Source organism: Aquarana catesbeiana, linkage group LG04 (assembly GCF_042186555.1).
Source record: "Aquarana catesbeiana isolate 2022-GZ linkage group LG04, ASM4218655v1, whole genome shotgun sequence".
NCBI lineage: Eukaryota > Metazoa > Chordata > Amphibia > Anura > Ranidae > Aquarana > Aquarana catesbeiana.
The window spans coordinates 621,536,017-621,554,208 of NC_133327.1; the positions used below are offsets into that span (position 1 = coordinate 621,536,017).

Genomic DNA, 18,192 nt, shown 5'->3' on the forward strand with positions numbered 1-18,192 from the left:
CACTACAAGTGCACTTGGAAGTGCAGTCGCTGTAGATCTGAGGGGGACGTGCAAGGAACATAAAAAAACAGCATTTTTGCTTACATGTGATTGGATGATAAAATCTGCAGAGCTTCCCTTCATTTCAGAGCTTCCCCCCCAGCTCTACAGCGATCTACAGCGATTGCACTTTCAAGTGCACTTGTAGTGCAAAGTGGATTTGCCTTTAGTAAATCAACCCCATTGTCTGATACATGGATGCGTAGGTTGAATACATACACTTTTATAGGATATACAAATGCACCTGAAGGCAAAAGAACTTTAAAGAAGTACAGCCAAAGCTCGTTTGGCTGTACTTCTCCTGTGGATCACAGAGGTGCCGTGGAGCATAAAAAGGGTTGGGTGTGACACCAAGAGTATAAAAATGTATTTGACTTCTAAAAAAGATGCTTGTGCCTAGACTTTTACATGTTGTTTTTTTTTTTGGACAGGTGAAACAGACGTTGTTTGTCACAGGACTGCCACATGATACCAAAAGGGACTCTATCAAGAAACACTTTACGTATGTGAGGAATTGTGTTTATGTGCCTTTAAGTAATGCTAAACCACCTTCTTCCTTTTTTTTAAAGTAAAATAAAAAAAGAGCTTTGTGCTAAGGGGACACCTGATGCTTCCAAGCCATGCTGTGTGCGTCCATAGACATTTAAGCATCCTAGGGAATTTTGATTGAACTTGGAGTTGCACCTTACTTCCCACTCTCACATTGCATTATCGGTAAGGACTAAATATCATTTCTTTCTCGAACATCACGGGATACAGAGCCACAGTAATTACTGATGGGTTATATAGGTATCACTGGTGATTGGACACTGGCACACCCTATCAGAAAGTTCAACCCCCTATATAATCCCTCCCCTTGCAGGGATACCTCAGTTTTTACGCAAGTGTCTTAGGTGATGGACGTGTAAAGATGTCCTGTGCTGAGCTCCAAAGGGAATATCCTATATCCTATACTGGGGCAGGCCAGGCGAACCGGATCCATTCAAAGTGTCCTTTCGTGGCCGAATTGGATGGTACCCGGGCCTCGTGTCCGAAGAAACAAGGTTTTACCTGTAACGCTTCTCTTTTTAGAGAGCTGGACCCCGCATATTAGAAAATTGGTTTTTCTAGCCGGGTGATTTACAGGCCCAGAACTGTGGATCTCCCTATTCGTAGGGGGCCCCAGCCTCTGACGTTTTTTTCAAACGGAGCCCACCGTGAAAGGTGAAGATTGGGTCTGTATAACAGAACCCTGCGGCTGGATAAGGTAAGAGGAGATTCCACAGAATTTTTTTTAATTCTAGTAGGTTTTCTCCTTTAAGGCAAATGCATGCTATGCCTATTGTGACTACCGGGGGCTGCCAAGAGCACATACCTTCACATGCTGATGTCGGCCTCAGTGTTCTCACGCTGCACAGCGTCTCCAGCCGGCTCCAGGTAGGATGGGATGGGGTGATTTCTCCTGTACGAATGTTCCCCCCCAGGCTAGGGGGAGGCCACAGGTGTCTGTAAAGCGGCTGTACACCGCTCGAGCGCCGCCGCCGCCATTTACAGGCTACAGGCACATCACTACTGTCCTCTCTCCTTCCTCCCCCTCCCCCAGCCTTCCTCCATATTATTTCCGGAGGGTCGGCCAGCGGGGGAAGCGCTCGTTTTTTCAAAATTCAGGGGGGGGGGGCGCGGGACGTCAGCACAGGTGCTCAGACGCCCACACAGGCCAGCTTCAGGCTATTTAAAGCACTCTGTACAGGTGCACACAGCCTTTGGAGGGACACAGAGCTGACAGGTCGCATGTAAGGTGGGACACAGGAATTCTCCTAGGTAGCATTTATTAAGGTAACAACAGACTGGGCATTTGGTAGCAGGGCTTTTAGCCGGACTACATCGCTCAGCAGTCAGTGTTCATTTTGTGATACCTCCACCTTGTTGCTTTGCACTATGGGTAGAAGAGGTTCAAACACCCCAAGAACCAGAGACTCTAGGGGATCTCGTTCGGGTTCTGAGGACCCCCTTTCTGCAGCATCCCCCCCCCCGAGGGGCCAGGGACGGCTAGCCAGAGGGAGCCATTGGGGTCAGGGGCTATACCTGCCTCCGACACTTCAGCCCCTGTATACATTACACAGGAGGTTTTTTCCTCAACCATTAGTGGTTTAGAGGAGAGATTAATGGCCGTGATTACATCTTCACTCGGTGGAAGAAAACGTACTAGGCCTTCCTCTGTTTCCCAAGACCCTCAGGAAGAGGAGCTCTGGGATAAAGGAGACGAATCCCTTTCAGAGGATCAGAATGGGACAGATAATTCCTCTTCTGAGGAATCAGGTGGAGAGGGACCCTCCGCGACTTCCCAGGAGGAGAAAGTCTTAGTGCAGATCCTTACTGGATTGGTCCGCTCCACATTTAAGTTGCCCGTATCTGAATCAGTTAAAGAACCCTCTTCTTCTTTGGGGTCACTGAAGCCTCCTCAAACAGCACATGCTTTTCCTGTTCATAATTTACTTGAAAAGCTCATTTATTCTGAGTGGGATCACCCTGATAAACGTTTTTTTCCACCGAAAATGTTTTCAACACTTTATCCGATGGAAGAAAAGTTTATAAAAATGTGGGGAATACCGGCCATTGATGCCGCCATTTCCTCCATAAATAATAGTCTGACTTGTCCTGTAGACAATGTTCAGATGCTCAGGGATCCTGTAGATAAAAAGATGGAATCCCTAATGAAGGATGTTTTCTCCTTGGCAGGTTCAGTGGCTCAACCTGCAGTACAAGCAATCGGAGTCTGTCAATACTTAAGAGACCATGTTAAGCAGGTCATCAAAGTATTGCCTGAACAGCAGGCCCAGGGGTTGGCTAACGTTCCTGCGGCCTTATGTTACGTTGTTGACGCCATCAGAGATTCTATCATGCAAACCTCTCGTCTTTCACTGGGGTTGGTGCATATACGTAGAATCCTATGGTTGAAAAATTGGTCAGCCGAAGCACCATGTAAGAAGCTGCTGGCTGGGTTTCCATTTCGTGGTGCAAGGTTGTTTGGAGAAGTCTTGGATGACTATATCCAGAAGATCTCTGGTGGGAAAAGTACTCTCTTACCTGTCAAGAAGAAGAGTAAGCGTCCCTCTTTCAAACGGACTCTTTCCCCAGCGCCAGGGGCTTCAGCCTCCAGGCAGTCTCGACGGCCTCCTCCGTCTGGGTTCAGAAACAAGAGTCAACCCCAGGAACAAAAGAAGTCCTGGGGGAAGAAGCCTACTAGGCAAAACACTAAGACCTCTTCATGAAGGGGCGCCCCCGCTCGCTCGAGTGGGGGAAGACTGCAACAGTTCTCAGAGCTCTGGCAGGAGGACTTCCAGGACAGATGGGTAATCTCCACAGTAACCTTTGGGTACAAGTTGGAGTTTCAGGAATTTCCCTCTCCTCGGTTCCTCAGTTAAAGTGTCCCCAGAGACCCAGAGAAGAAGCAATCGCTCCTTCTAGCGTTAGAGCGACTTTTGTCGCAGGAGGTCATTATGATGCTTCCCGCAAAGGACCAGGGATTGGGCTTCTACCCCAACCTTTTTACGGTCCAAAAGCCAAATGGGGGTGTCAGACCCATTCTGGATTTAAGGGATCTGAACCGATTCCTAAGGATTCAGTCCTTCCACATGGAATCAATTCGGACAATAGTCTCCACCCTGCAGGGAGGAGAATTTCTGGCATCGATAGACATCAGAGATGCAAATCTGCATGTGCCCATTTTTCTTGCTCATCAGAAGTTTCTGCTCTTCAAGATAGGAGGGCGCCATTTCCAGTTTGTGGCTCTGTCTTTTGGGATAGCCACTGCACCTCGAGTGTTCACAAAGGTCTTGGCCCCTCCTCTGGCCAGATTAAGGGCTCAGGGTATAGCTGTCATAGCATACCTAGACGACCTGCTACTGATAGACCGGTCGGTAGCCTCCTTGAATGGGAACTTGAGAACCACAGTCAAGTATCTGGAACACCTAGGTTGGATCCTCAACCTAGAAAAATCTTTCCCAAAACCAGTAAGAAGACTGGAGTATTTAGGTCTGATCATAGATACAAGTCAGGAGAAAGTATTTCTACCGCAGGCAAAGATCACTGCTTTAAGGGAGCTGATTCTAGCAGTCAGGACCAAGAAGGGTCCTTTTGTCCGCCTTTGTATGAGGCTGCTAGGGAAGATGGTGTCTTCATTCGAAGCAGTGCCTTATGCTGTTTCATTCAAGACTGCTGCAACACAGTATTCTGTCAGCCTGGAACATGAAGGTTCAGACATTAGACTTTCCGATGCACCTGTCTCATGCGGTGCCTCAGAGCCTCAATTGGTGGCTCATTCCCGAAAACCTGCAGCAGGGGAAATCCTTTTTGCCGGTTACCTGGACGGTGGTAACAACAGATGCCAGTCTGTCAGGTTGGGGAGCAGTTCTGGAACAGTCTGCAGTTCAGGGGGTATGGTCCAAGACAGAGAGGACCTTGCCCATCAACATTTTGGAAATCTGTGCGGTATGTCTAGCCCTAAAGGCCTGGACTATCAGGCTACAGGGTTGCCCGGTCAGGATCCAGTCCGACAATGCCACAGCAGTGGCCTATGTCAATCATCAGGGAGGCACCAGGAGCCGAGCTGCTCAAAAAGAGGTGAACCAGATCTTAGTCTGGGCAGAGAGGCATGTGCCATGCATATCGGCAGTTTTCATTCCAGGGATAGAGAACTGGTAGGCGGACTATTTAAGTCGCCAGAAGTTACTTCCAGGGGAATGGTCTCTATATCCCGACTTCTTTTGGAACATATGCCAAAGATGGGGGGTCCCAGATGTAGATATCTTTGCATCCCGATTCAACAAAAAGATAGACAGATTTGTGGCAAGAACAAGAGATCCTCTTGCATGCGGGACGGATGCGTTGGTGATTCCGTGGCATCGGTTCTCACTGATTTATGCATTCCCGCCTATTCTGCTACTGCCGCGACTTCTTCGCAGGATCAGGCAGGAAAGGAAGTCAGTACTTCTGGTGGCCCCCGCTTGGCCCAGAAGGACGTGGTATGTGGAAATAGTAAGGATGACGGTGGGTTCCCCGTGGACACTACCGGTACACCCAGACCTGTTATCTCAAGGTGCAGTGTTCCATCCTGCCTTACAAAGGCTAAATTTGATGGTTTGGCTATTGAGACCCATGTTCTGAAGAGTCGTGGGCTTTCAGGTTCTGTGATATCTACCTTGATCAATGCAAGGAAGCCAGCTTCCAGAATGATTTATCATAGAGTCTGGAAAGCTTATGTATCCTGGTGTAAATCCAGGGGTTGGCATTCCAGAAAATATGTGATAGGTAGAATTCTTGATTTTCTACAATTGGGTTTAGAGATGAAGCTGTCCTTGAGTACCATGAAGGGCCAGGTCTCGGCCTTATCAGTATTATTTCAATGGCCACTTGCTTCGCATTCTTTGGTCCGAAACTTTATGCAGGGGGTGACGCGTCTTAATCCTCCGGTTAGGGTGCCCCTAAACCCCTGGGACTTGAACTTGGTTCTGTCTGTGTTACAGAAACAGCCTTTTGAACCAATAAGTCAGATTCCTTTGATCTTGTTGACAAGGAAGTTAAAGTGGTGTTCCAGCCGAAATTATACTTTTTAAATAAAAATACCCCTATAATACACAAGCTTAATGTATTGTAGTAAAGTTAGTCTATAAACTAAGGTCTGTTTTGTTAGTTTATAGCAGTAGTTTGTTATTTTATAAACTTACAGCAGGCCTTGGCCATCTTAAGTGTGGGCATCTGAAGCCAGACGGTATTTCTTCCTGGATCTCATCCTTGCAGATCTCGCACATGCTCAGTGCAGTACAAGCAGTGTAATAGGTTTCAGGTCAGGTTTCCATAGCAACGGCAGTGTCAGAGGAAGTTGCCGCCTCTTCCCAGAAGGCATTGCAAATAGGAAATTATGCAATGGGCCACGGCCAGGGAAGAGGAAGTGAAAAATGAATACAGCAGATATACAGTAGGTGCTGACAAAAGAAATAAAAAAATATCCAATTCGTTTACAGTGCACAGTTTAGTGAGGGGTGCTAAAGAGTTGTAAAAGTGGGTGGAACTCTACTTTAATTTTTCTGGTAGCCATTTCTTCTGCTAGAAGAGTATCAGAATTAGCAGCCCTTTCCTGTAAGGAGCCTTATTTGATTGTACACAAGGATAGAGTGGTACTACGCCCTCATCCTAGTTTTTTACCAAAGGTGGTTTCTGATTTTCATTTAAACCAAGACATTGTTCTGCCTTCCTTTTTTCCAGATCCCTGTTCTCCGGAAGAGAGATCACTACATTCGTTGGATGTAGTAAGAGCAGTCAAGCCCTATCTCGAGACAACTGCTCAGATTCGCAAGACGGATGTTTTGTTCGTGCTGCCAGAGGGTCCCAATAGAGGACAGGCAGCATCAAAATCAACCATTTCTAAATGGATTCGACAGTTGATTATTCAGGCTTATGGTTTGAAACAGAGGATTCCTCCGTTTCAGATCAGGGCACATTCCACAAGGGCTATTGGTGCTTCTTGGGCAGTGCATCACCAGGCCTCTATGGCTCAGATCTGCAAGGCCGCAACCTGGTCTTCAGTCCATACATTCACCAGATTCTATCAGGTGGATGTGAGAAGGCATGAGGATATCGCCTTTGGGCGTAGTGTGCTGCAGGCAGCGGTACAGGGTCCTCAGGTCTGATTGCACCCTACTTGGTCGTGGTCCCCCCCCCCCCTCAGGTAGCATTGCTCTGGGACATCCCATCAGTAATTACTGTGGCTCTGTGTCCCGTGATGTTCGAGAAAGAAAATAGGATTTTTTAAAACAGCTTAACTGTAAAATCCTTTTCTTTCGATGGACATCACGGGACACAGAGGTCCCGCCCCTCTTCTAATACACTATTTTGCTTGGCTACAAAACTGAGGTATCCCTGCAAGGGGAGGGATTATATAGGGGGTTGAACCTTCTGATAGCTTCCTGCGCTGGCCGACCCTCCGGAAATAATATGGAGGAAGGCTGGGGGAGGGGGAGGAAGGAGAGAGGCCGGTAGTGATGTGCCTGTAAATGGCGGCGCTCGAGCGGTGTACAACCGCTTTACAGACACCTGTGGCCTCCCCCTAGCCTGGGGGGAACATTCGTACTGGAGAAATCACCCCATCCCATCCTACCTGGAGGCGGCCGGAGACGCTGTGCAGCATGAGAACACTGAGACCGACATCAGCATGTGAAGGTATGTGCTCTTGGCAGCCCCCGGTGGTCACAATAGGCATAGCATGCATTTACCTTAAAGGAGAAAACCTACTAGAATTAAAAAATTCTGTGGAATCTCCTCTTACCTTATCCAGCCGCAGGGTTCTGTTATACAGACCCAATCTTCACCTCTCACGGTGGGCTCCGTTTGAAAAAAACGTCAGAGGCTGGGGCCCCCTACGAATAGGGAGATCCACAGTTCTGGGCCTGTAAAGCACCCGGCTAGAAATTAGGCTAGAAAAACCATTTTCTAATATGCGGGGTCCAGCTCTCTAAAAAGAGAAGCGTTACAGGTAAAACCTTGTTTCTTCGGACACGAGGCCCGGGTACCATCCAATTCGGCCACGAAAGGACACTTTGAATGGATCCGGTTCGCCTGGCCTGCCCCAGTATAGGATATAGGATATTCCCTTTGGAGCTCAGCACAGGACATCTTTACACGTCCATCACCTAAGACACGGGCGTAAAAACTGAGGTATCCCTGCAAGGGGAGGGATTATATAGGGGGTTGAACTTTCTGATAGGGTGTGCCAGTGTCCAATCACCAGTGATACCTATATAACCCATCAGTAATTACTGTGGCTCTGTGTCCCGTGATGTCCATCGAAAGAAAAGGATTTTACAGGTAAGCTGTTTTAAAAAATCCTATTTTTCTGGGGTCCTTACCATTAGAAAAAATAATCTGACTTCTGATTAAAGTTGAAGATGCAACTTTTTAAAGTTTAACTTCAAGCAAACTGCTAAATATGAAGATTAAATACCTATGAGGGGGCAATTTTATCTTCTATATGTATTTCTGTCCATCCTGCCTGCCTTTTACACAGCTCTGCCATCCAGCACTGCCACCATGTCTGGCACGGCAGGAAACCTGATTGTTCTCTGCTGAAATTAAACAGCATCTGCAGAATGTGTTCCACAAATCCATGAACTGAAGGTAAATATTACAGCCAAAGCTGGTTTCGTGCTGTTCATTTTTTTTCTTGTTATTTTGGGCTGGAGTTTCGCTTTAAGCAGCACTGAGTTGCAAAAGAGGATAATAAATGACAAATATAAAAAATGCCAATTGTTGGCAAAAGCTGAATGCCATCCAGTTAGAATCTACATCTACTTATTCAGCTAGCTCTTGCTTTGCTTGGCTACAGACTGCGTACAGCTAATGCAGTAAAATCACGCAGGTCCCTAGTTGTGCCATAGACTGACACTGGTGCCTACCTGGCCCCAACCCTCTCCCTCCTACCAGCAGTTCTTTCAGGGGCGACCCAGTTTATCAAATTTAGTGAAGTTAAAGAGTTGCAGCAATGTGGTCAAATTGCAGACCTATCCTTGTACAGACAATATTAGAATTACTTCTATGCCCGTTTTGAATCATAAACTTGGGAGCACGTGCTACAGTTAAATCAGTTTAAAACTGACAACATTATTTGTCTCTATTTTAGTGAAGCGTATCCCACTTGTCGAGTGATCGATGTCTACTTGTGCTACGATGTCTCTAAACTAATCTGGATCAACAGAGAAAGGTAATGTATGTAAGAAATATACCATAAATTCCTACTCAATGGATTACATTTATTCCTAACCCCCTGCTTATATATTTAAAAAATTAATAAATACCCAGATAGCCATTTAAACTGCTGTACTCATGTGCAAGCATTTCTGGTACTGGTGCAGCTCTCAGACTAATGTACTATTGGTACTAATGCAGCTCAGTCTAGTGTACCATTTGTACTGATGGAGCTCACAGCCTAATGTACTGGTGGTACTCATGCAAATCACAGCCTAGTATTACCTAGTAGTACTGTACTAGTGGTACTGATGCAACCGACAATCTAGTGTACTGGTGGTACTGCTGTAACGCACAGACTGGTGTACTGGTGGTACTGATGCAGCTCTGACTAGTGTACAGTACTAGTGGTACCGATGCATCTCACAGCCTAGGGTACTTTTGGTACTGATGCAATTCAGACTGATATACTGGCAGTACTGATGCAACTCACAACCCAGTGTACTGATGGAGCTCACAGCCCAGTGTACTGGTGGTACTGATGGAGCTCACAGCCCAGTGTACTGGTGGTACTGATGGAGCTCACAGCCCAGTGTACTGGTGGTACTGATGGAGCTCACAGCCCAGTGTACTGGTGGTACTGATGGAGCTCACAGCCCAGTGTACTGGTGGTACTGATGGAGCTCACAGCCCAGTGTACTGGTGGTACTGATGGAGCTCACAGCCTAGTGTACTGGTGGTACCGATGGAGCTCACAGCCCAGTGTAATGATGGTACCGATGAAGCTCACAGCCTAGTGTACTCGTGGTACTGATGGAGCTCACAGCCCAGTGTACTGGTGGTGCTGATGGAGCTCACAGCCCAGTGTACTGGTGGTACTGATGGAGCTCACAGCCCAATGTACTGGTGGTACTGATGGAGCTCTCAGACAAACATAAAATGTTACATAAACAGATCTACTGGCAGGATCAATAAGTAGTTATTGTTATCAGGGGTCTCCAAGCTTTCTAACCAAAGGGCCAGTTTACTGTCCTTCAGACTTTAGGGGGGCCGGCCTGTGCCCAGTGGGAGTGGAAATTGTCCTGGTGTCTGTGGGAGTAAACAATGTATCTTTTGTCATTCAGGGGAGGAATAGTGCCCCATCGCTGGTGTCAGTGGGAAGAATCGTGTCCCATCATTGGTGTCAGCGGGAGGAATAGTGCCCTATTTGTTTCAGTGGAAGGAATAGGTCCCCATTGTTGATGTCAGTAGCAGTAATATAACCCCATTGTTTGTGTCAGTGAGAGGAATCAATGGAAAGAAAAGTGCCCGGAGGGACGGATAATGGCATGCAAAGGGCCTCAGTTTGGAGACCGCTGTTATAGGGGGTACTCAGAAGAAGAAAAACTGCTGGGTTATTACTAGCAACAGGTAGGGACAGACCCATGTCATTTTGGATTCTGCCCAGAGCTCTACTTTAGGCATTTTTAGTGCTACCGACACATCAGCAGTGACATAGTCACTTGAGAGAGCCTTTCACACACTCCGGTGCTATTGCTTCCTTTCTGGTCCTGAGTAGTGCCGAATCCCACACTCTAAGGACAGGGCAATTCAGGAGCGACATATTGCCAGCCCTGTTAGCAGTTTCATTGAGACTGGCAATGAAGTCTTTTCATGATCCTGATGCTGGTGATTTGTGGCCAGCTTCAAGATTGCTCTTCATCAGCCTTAGTAGTGGAGGCCAAACTTACAAACTAATAGAGTGATATGTAGAATGAACAGCTGACCACCCAATGGATTCTGTGGGTAAATGTAATGACTGTAGGTAAGGTTTTGTCTGGACCCAAATTTTTAGTTACAAATCATAAATAAAGCCCAATGAAATGTTCCGTTTAAAACCGTTAAATGCATTTCCCATGCATGGAAACTAAAACAAAAGGATTTTTTCCCATTTCATCCTCAGGAGGAAAGCTGAAAAGAGTCTGGGCTATTTCAACGATCTCCTCGACAAAACTGGAGAGCATGCATTATTAAACCCGAAGCCCTGCGGGCAGTTCTGCTGCTGTGTGACACCCGGGTGTGAGAGGGTACAGAGATTTTATTTTTTATTTATTTAAAGGGTCCAACCATTCAAAATGAATATTTTAGATCTGGATTGAATCTGGAAAGTTGAACTGCACACTGACTTGTTATATTTTATTTCTGGAAAAAAGCTCAAACATGCATATAATTTTTAACTGTATTATAGGTACGCTTAAAATGGAATGCATGATGTTTTTGTGTATAATTTATATTTTTTTTATATTTTCTCACTTTGCTAGCCAGGTGAGTGTGGGCACTGGCAAAGCTTTTAAGCAGATCTTCAGCTTTCCAACCTTTTTTTTTTTTTTTACCCCTGCTTACCTTGTGGCTTCTCCACAGTTTGTATACTCGCCTACCCAGCAGGTCCAGTGGTGTTCTGCTGAGATCCTTTTCTCAGCAGCTGACACTGGGGTTCCGTACCACCATGTTTCTGTGTGATGTCATTGGTAATCCTGCTAGCTCTTTTTGGTTCAGCCGGTGGGCCTCCCAATGACACGCTGCCTGTCCCGCCTCCCTCCACCTCTGTTGATGAAACACTAAGGCCTCCTGGCATATGTGATGTACATATCCTAGGAGCTACAGTACAAGGAGGGACTGCTGGTCTAGGTGAATGACATGTATATGTATTGGATACAGGACTGGACCCTTTTTCAAAAAAAATAAAAAAAGCATCTATATAGGAAGCAGAGGAGGGGTGGACAGGAGGGACTTTCGGGTTATAAATGGGTGAAAATCCACTTTAAGGACTCGCCCCCTGGGTGCCCCTCTTCTCCCCAATAACTCTATCCTGCTTTTCAAGTTCTCAGGTTTTTGCCTGTGTCTTCTTCTCACTCTTAGCTTTACTAGTTTAGAATTCTACTTTAAATTCTTTAACTCTTCAATCAACACATCATTGTCTTCTAATACAACAATAGAAGCAGTGCATCTGAATTGGTACTACCTTGTTAAAACTTCTGGAGTTATACCCGGACTACACACTGCATGGATGGCCTGTAATGTTCCTTTTTCTGTGGGCACATAGCACTTGGCGCTATGTGTGTTGTTAGCTGCAGGGTGCTATGCAGGTCCAGAGTCATAGTCCATCAATATGGAACACAGACCCTGAAGACTTCTTTGGGGGGGGGGATGCCCATCGTGACAGGCAAGGCCCTTACCCTTTATAGAGTCCATCAACATTGACAGGTCACTCTGTAGCCTTTCACCATTACTGTAGTCCCACATCAAGTATGAAGCAAAATATCTGTTACTTGCTTTACACTATTTGTGTATCCTAATTAGTATGCGTTTATACATTCAATCTTTAAGCAAACCATGCTCTACACTAATCTTGTTCCCCTCTCTCTGTCCTATGAATCCCTCCATACTGGTACATACATCACTATCTTGGACTCAGCAGGCTTAATATCTCCACATCTTCCACTTCCGCAGATATTAAATTGCCCCCCCATCAGGTTGGAAAACCCCCAGGGTTATCGCTGGTGTTACAAACTCAGTTTTACTACAATCCGCTTTCTATTAAATATGCAGGGAACCCCATGATTAGGGATGAGCTTCGAGTTCGAGTCGAACTCATGTTCGACTCGAACATTGGCTGTTCCGACAATACACATAAAAGTTCATTGATAAAAACGGCATGGGAATTCCCCACAGGGGAACCCCGAACCAAAATTTAAAAAAAAAATGACGGGGGGGTCCCCCTAAATTCCATACCAGGCCCTTTAGGTCTGGTATGGATATTAAGGGGAACCCCGGCCAAAATTAAAAAAAAAAAAATGGCGTGGGGTCTCCCTCAAAATCTATACCAGACCCCGCAGTCTACGTGACGTCAGAAGGGAGCGGGGTTACGTAATGGGTGACCCCGCCCCCTCTGACGTCACGGGGAATGCCACAGGGAAGTCCCTGTCAAGTCCCCGTGTGTCAGAGGGGGGTGGGGTCACCGGGTGGCCCGCCCCCCCTGTTATTTAAGAACCGTCAGAAGAGAAGCGTCACACAACGGGAGCCTCCCTCCATGCCATCATGGATGCGGAGCGGCCCAAGGAGAAGAAGGGAAGAAGACGCTGCGGAGGATGATGCCGGATGAGAACACCGGAGGAAGAACCAGAAGAAGAAGAAGATGGAGGAAGAAACCGAAGGAAGATAGAAGAAAGAAGAAGCATTTAAATAAAGGAATTGTCAAAAACTGTCTCTTGTCATTTTTGACAGGTTTTTTGTGAAAGGGTAGGGTACCCCCTTACCATTTCACACAGGGGGGAGGGCCGGGATCTGGGGGTCGCCTTGTTAAAGGGGGCTTCCAGATTCCGATAAGCCCCCCGCCTGCAGACCCCCACAACCATCGGGTAAGGGTTGTGGGGATGAGGCCCTTGTCCCCATCAACATGGGGACAAGGTGTTTTGGGGAGCTACCCCAAAACACCCTACCAATGTTGAGGGGCATGGGGCCCAGTACGGTTCAGGAGGGGGGGGCACTCTCTCTCGTCCCCCCTCTTTTCCTGCGGCCTGCCAGGTTGCGTGCTCAGATAAGGGTCTGGTATGGATTTTTGGGCGGACCCCACGCCATTTTTTTTTTTTCTTAATTCTGGCCGGGTTTCCCCTTATTATTCATACCAGACCTGAAGGGCCTGGTATGGAATTTAGGGAGACCCCACACATCATTTTTTTTTTTAATTTTGGTTCGGGGTTCCCCTGTGGGGAATTCCCATGCCGTTTTCATCAATGAACTTTTATGTGTATTGTCAGACCGGCAATTCATTAATAGCCGCGAGTAGTTTTAAATGACTTTTTTTCCTTTTGAAATGTCATTTTGCTGTCAGACTGTTCTAAACATGGGAAACATGCGCCCCTCTACAGGCATACTATAGACACCCCCCAGGTACGAAATTTAAAGTAATATTACACTTTTATTGTTTCACTTTAAGCATTATTAAAATCACTGCTCCCGAAAAAACGGCCATTTTTAAAACTTTTTTTTGCATTGATCCATGTCCCCTGGGGCAGGACCCAGGTCCCCAAACACTTTTTATGACAATAACTTGCATATAAGCCTTTAAAATTAGCACTTTTGATTATTCATGTTCGTGTCCCATAGACTGCACACCCTTATACTAATACTTTGTTGAAGCACCTTTTAAATCAGCATATCAGCATGGCACATCTTGACTTGCCACTATTTGCCCACTCTTCTTCACAAAAACACTCCAAATCTGTCACAGCCCTCTTCAGATCACCCCAAAGATTTTCAATGGCATTCAGGTCTGGGCTCTGGCTGGGCCATTTCAAAACTTGAATCTTCTTCTGGTAAAGCCATTCCTTTTTTGATTTGGATGTTGGGTCGTTGTCATGCCGAAAGATGAAGTTCCTCTTCATGTTCAGTGTTCTAGCAGAAGCCTTAAGGTTTTGTGCCATTATTGACTGGTATTTGCAACTCTTCATAATTCCCTCTACCTTGACTAAGGCCCTTGTTTCAGCTGAAGAAAAACAGCCCCAAAGCATGAGGCTGCCACCACCATGCTTAACGGTGGGTATGGTGTTCTTTATGTGATGTGTCTTTTTTGCACTAAACATATCTTTTGGAATTATAGCCAAAGAGTTCAACCTTTGTTTCATCAGACCATAACATATTTCCCCACATGCTTTTGGGAGATCTCAAATGTGTTTTTGCTAGATTCAAAGACCCCTGGGAAGTCCTATTACACAAGCCAATAGATAACATCCTCTATCAGGAACACAAGCTTGTCACTCGTATCTTTATCAGCATGAAACAGGCAGTCGCTTGGGTGTGGAAACCACTTACATTTGCCAAAGTAAAAGGGCACACTCATCAATGAGAAGCTAGTGATCCTCTTCATCTGCAAGGTTCTTGCATTAGCACTCTGAGTTTGGTTGTTTTCACTTGTTATTTTTCCATTTGTTGGCACAGTTCTGTTTGCCTTATTGTTGAACACCTTTTTTATTCTTTGCCTGGGGATATCCCAGGGTCTAAGAATATCAAGCCTGTGTCCTGTACGGTATGATTAAGATAAAAGGAATTTTGACTTATCTGTAAATTCAGTACAGTACTGAACGTAGGCGACACTCTCCTCTGTTCATGTGTTGTTCTGCATTACTTGCTACAAAGCTGAGGACTCCGATTAGGGTTATAGCCTATAATCCAGAGTCTATGAATATCAAGCCTGTGTCTTGTATTGTACTTCAAGATCATCCAGCAGGCAAAGCTTTAGGCTTCTTTAAGCATCTGGTGTTTACATAGCTCAACAGCTAAAGTTGAAATTTGCAGAACAGTAGCCTTTGCTATTTCTTCCTGCCTCATTCAGACAGGTCTGTGTGGATTTTCCATTAGAAAAAAAGTCTGAGAGAAAACCGTTTCTGCTTTAATCTCTCTCTTTAGAAAACCTATACCACTCTATAATATACTATATGGCCAACAGTCTAGGAATGCCAGACCATCACACCAATATTAGCTTGTTGGGACATTTCATTTAAAATCCCCTGGCATTATTATCAAGTGACCATTTGCAGCTCTAACAGCCACCACTATATTGAAAGGCTTTTCACAAGATTTTAGAGTGTATTTTTGGGAATGTGTGCCATTCAGCCAAAAGACCAGTTGTGAAGGCAGGTACTGATGTTGGATGAGAAGACTTGGCTTTCAATCGGCATTCCAATTCATCCTAAAGGTGTTCGGTAGAGTTGAGGTCAGGGCTCTGTGCAGGCTACTTGAGTTCCTCCACACCAAACTCCTCCAAACCAAACACACCAAACTCCTCCGACTACCTTTATGGAGCTGGTTTTGTACACTGAACTCTGCACAATAATCTGGATTGGTACCCACATATTTTTGGCAATAAAATTGTATCTGTGTCATGGTTTATTCTCATATTATATGTTTATTTGTAAAATAAAGATTGTGTATAAATAACGGGAACATTTTTTCTAAAATTGAATTGATATTCACCATTCAGCTTTGCATCTACAGCCAAGCACATTTTTAATCTTTGCTTTGGAACAATTGATCTCTATTTCACTATGCCTTTTCCACACAGGAGGACGCTATTGAATATTACACAAGAATGAGAGATAAGCTGCTGGAAGATTATACAGAAAATATGGAGATCGTTCGAAATGCACCACTTGGTATGGCCTTCATCACATTCTCTGACAAGTCAATGGCAACATTGTAAGTATTTTATATGTTGCAAACAAAACCTGGAGGAAATAAAAAGATGTGTTGCAATTAATTTGACTCAACTTGCAAAGTTATTTTTCTGCCTTTCTTAAAAATTTAAATTTTCTGACTGCTTGCTTTAGTTACCTCTCACAATTTTAATTTCCTCTAAAGCATTTTCTACCCATATTGTTAATCTGATGCAGTGATTGCTTTTGTATCTTCAGTATCCTGAAAGATTTCAATGCCATCAAGTGTCAAGGATGGAAGTGTTCCACCCAGCCCCAACCATCAAGTCTCAGCAGTCAGCTTTCTACCTTGCATTGGTCTGTCTCCTATGCCACCTACCCAGAAAATATCTCCTGGTATGTTGTGTTTTAATAAATGACAGACACTCCTGTTGTACTATATGAGATCTAGAAACAACTAGTAATCCTTGAAATAAGAGCATACAATTCAGCTTTTCGGTTGTCTTTTTGCTAGTGTACTTTAACGAAAACCTCACTTTGGTTACCTGGAAAGGAAATACATTTTATGTTAACCACTTGGAAGATTTACCCCCCTTCATGACCAGGTCATTTTTTGCAATACGGCACTGCATTACTTTGACAATTGAGCGGTCATGCCACGCTATACCCAATAAAAATCTATGACCCCCCCACAAATAGAGCTTTCTTTTGATGGTATTTAATCACCTCTGCATTTTTGTTTTTGCTTTATTTTTTGCACTAGAAACAAAAAAGACTGACAATTTTGAAAAAAAAATGTGTATGTATGTGTGTGTGTATGTATATGTATATATATATATATATATATATATATATATGGAATGGAAAGTATTAAGACCCCCTTAAATTTTTCACTCTTTGTTATATTGCAGCCACAGAATTGTTGACATTTTTGCAGATTTATTAAAAAAGAAAAACTGAAATATCACATGGTCCTAAGTATTCAGACCCTTTGCTGTGACACTCATATATTCATATATTTAACTCAGGTCCTGTCCATTTCTTCTGATCATCCTTGAGATGGTTCTACACCTTCGAGTCCAGCTGTGTTTGATTATACTGATTGGACTTGATTAAGAAAGCCACACACCTGTCTATATAAGACCTTACAGCTCACAGTGCATGTCAGAGCAAATGAAAATCATGAGGTCAAAGGAACTGCCTGAAGAGCTCAGAGACAGAATTGTGGCAAGGCACAGATCTGGCCAAGGTTACAAAAAAATTTCTGCTGCACTTAAGGTTCCTAAGAGCACAGTGGCCTCCATAATGCTTAAATGGAAGACATTTGGGATGACCAGAACCCTTCCTAGAGCTAGCCGTCCGGCCAAACTGAGCTATCGGGGGGAGAAGAGCCTTGGTGAGAGAGGTAAAGAAGAACCCAAAGATCACTGTGGTTGAGCTTCAGAGATGCAGTCGGGAGATGGGAGAAAGTTGTAGAAAGTCAACCATCACTGCAGCCCTCCACCAGTCGGGGCTTTATGGCAGAGTGGCCCGACGGAAGCCTCTCCTCAGTGCAAGACAAATGAAAGCCCGCATGGAGTTTGCTAAAAAAAAACACATGAAGGACTCCAAGATGGTGAGAAATAAGATTCTCTGGTCTGATGAGACCAGGATAGAACTTTTTGGCCTTAATTCTAAGCGTTATGTGTGGAGAAAACCAGGCACTACTCATCACCTGTCCAATAGAGTCCCAACAGTGAAGCATGGTGGTGGCAGCATCATGCTGTGAGGGTGTTTTTCAGCTGCAGGGACAGGACGACTGGTTGCAATCGAGGGAAAGATGAATGTGGCCAAGTACAAGGATATCCTGTACGAAAACCTTCTCCAGAGTGCTCAGGACCTCAGACTGGGCCAAAGATTTACCTTCCAACAAGACAATGACCCTAAGCACACAGCTAAAATAATGAAGGAGTGGCTTCACAACAACTCCGTGACTGTTCTTGAGTGGCCCAGCCAGAGCCCTGACTTAAACCCAATTGAGCATCTCTGGAGAGACCTAAAAATGGCTGTCCACCAACGTTTACCATCCAACCTGACAGAACTGGAGAGGATCTGCAAGGAGGAATGGCAGAGGATCCCCAAATCCAGGTGAGAAAAACTTGTTGCATCTTTCCCAAAAAGACTCATGGCTGTATTAGATCAAAAGGGTGCTTCTACTAAATACTGAACAAAGGGTCTGAATACTTAGGACCATGTGATATTTCAG

General features: G+C 45.1%; 1 protein-coding gene across 1 annotated transcript in view; it reads left to right on the forward strand.

Annotated features, from left to right (window-relative positions):
- The window catches only part of TMEM63A (transmembrane protein 63A), a 122,306-nt gene that overhangs the window by 58,020 nt on the left and 46,094 nt on the right, over positions 1 to 18,192 (forward strand). Inside the window, exons 9-13 of the mRNA XM_073628313.1 lie at positions 471 to 541; positions 8,693 to 8,773; positions 10,700 to 10,823; positions 15,857 to 15,990; positions 16,206 to 16,343. Of these exons, the coding sequence (XP_073484414.1) occupies positions 471 to 541; positions 8,693 to 8,773; positions 10,700 to 10,823; positions 15,857 to 15,990; positions 16,206 to 16,343 (548 nt within the window). The remainder of the gene's footprint in view (positions 1 to 470; positions 542 to 8,692; positions 8,774 to 10,699; positions 10,824 to 15,856; positions 15,991 to 16,205; positions 16,344 to 18,192) is intronic.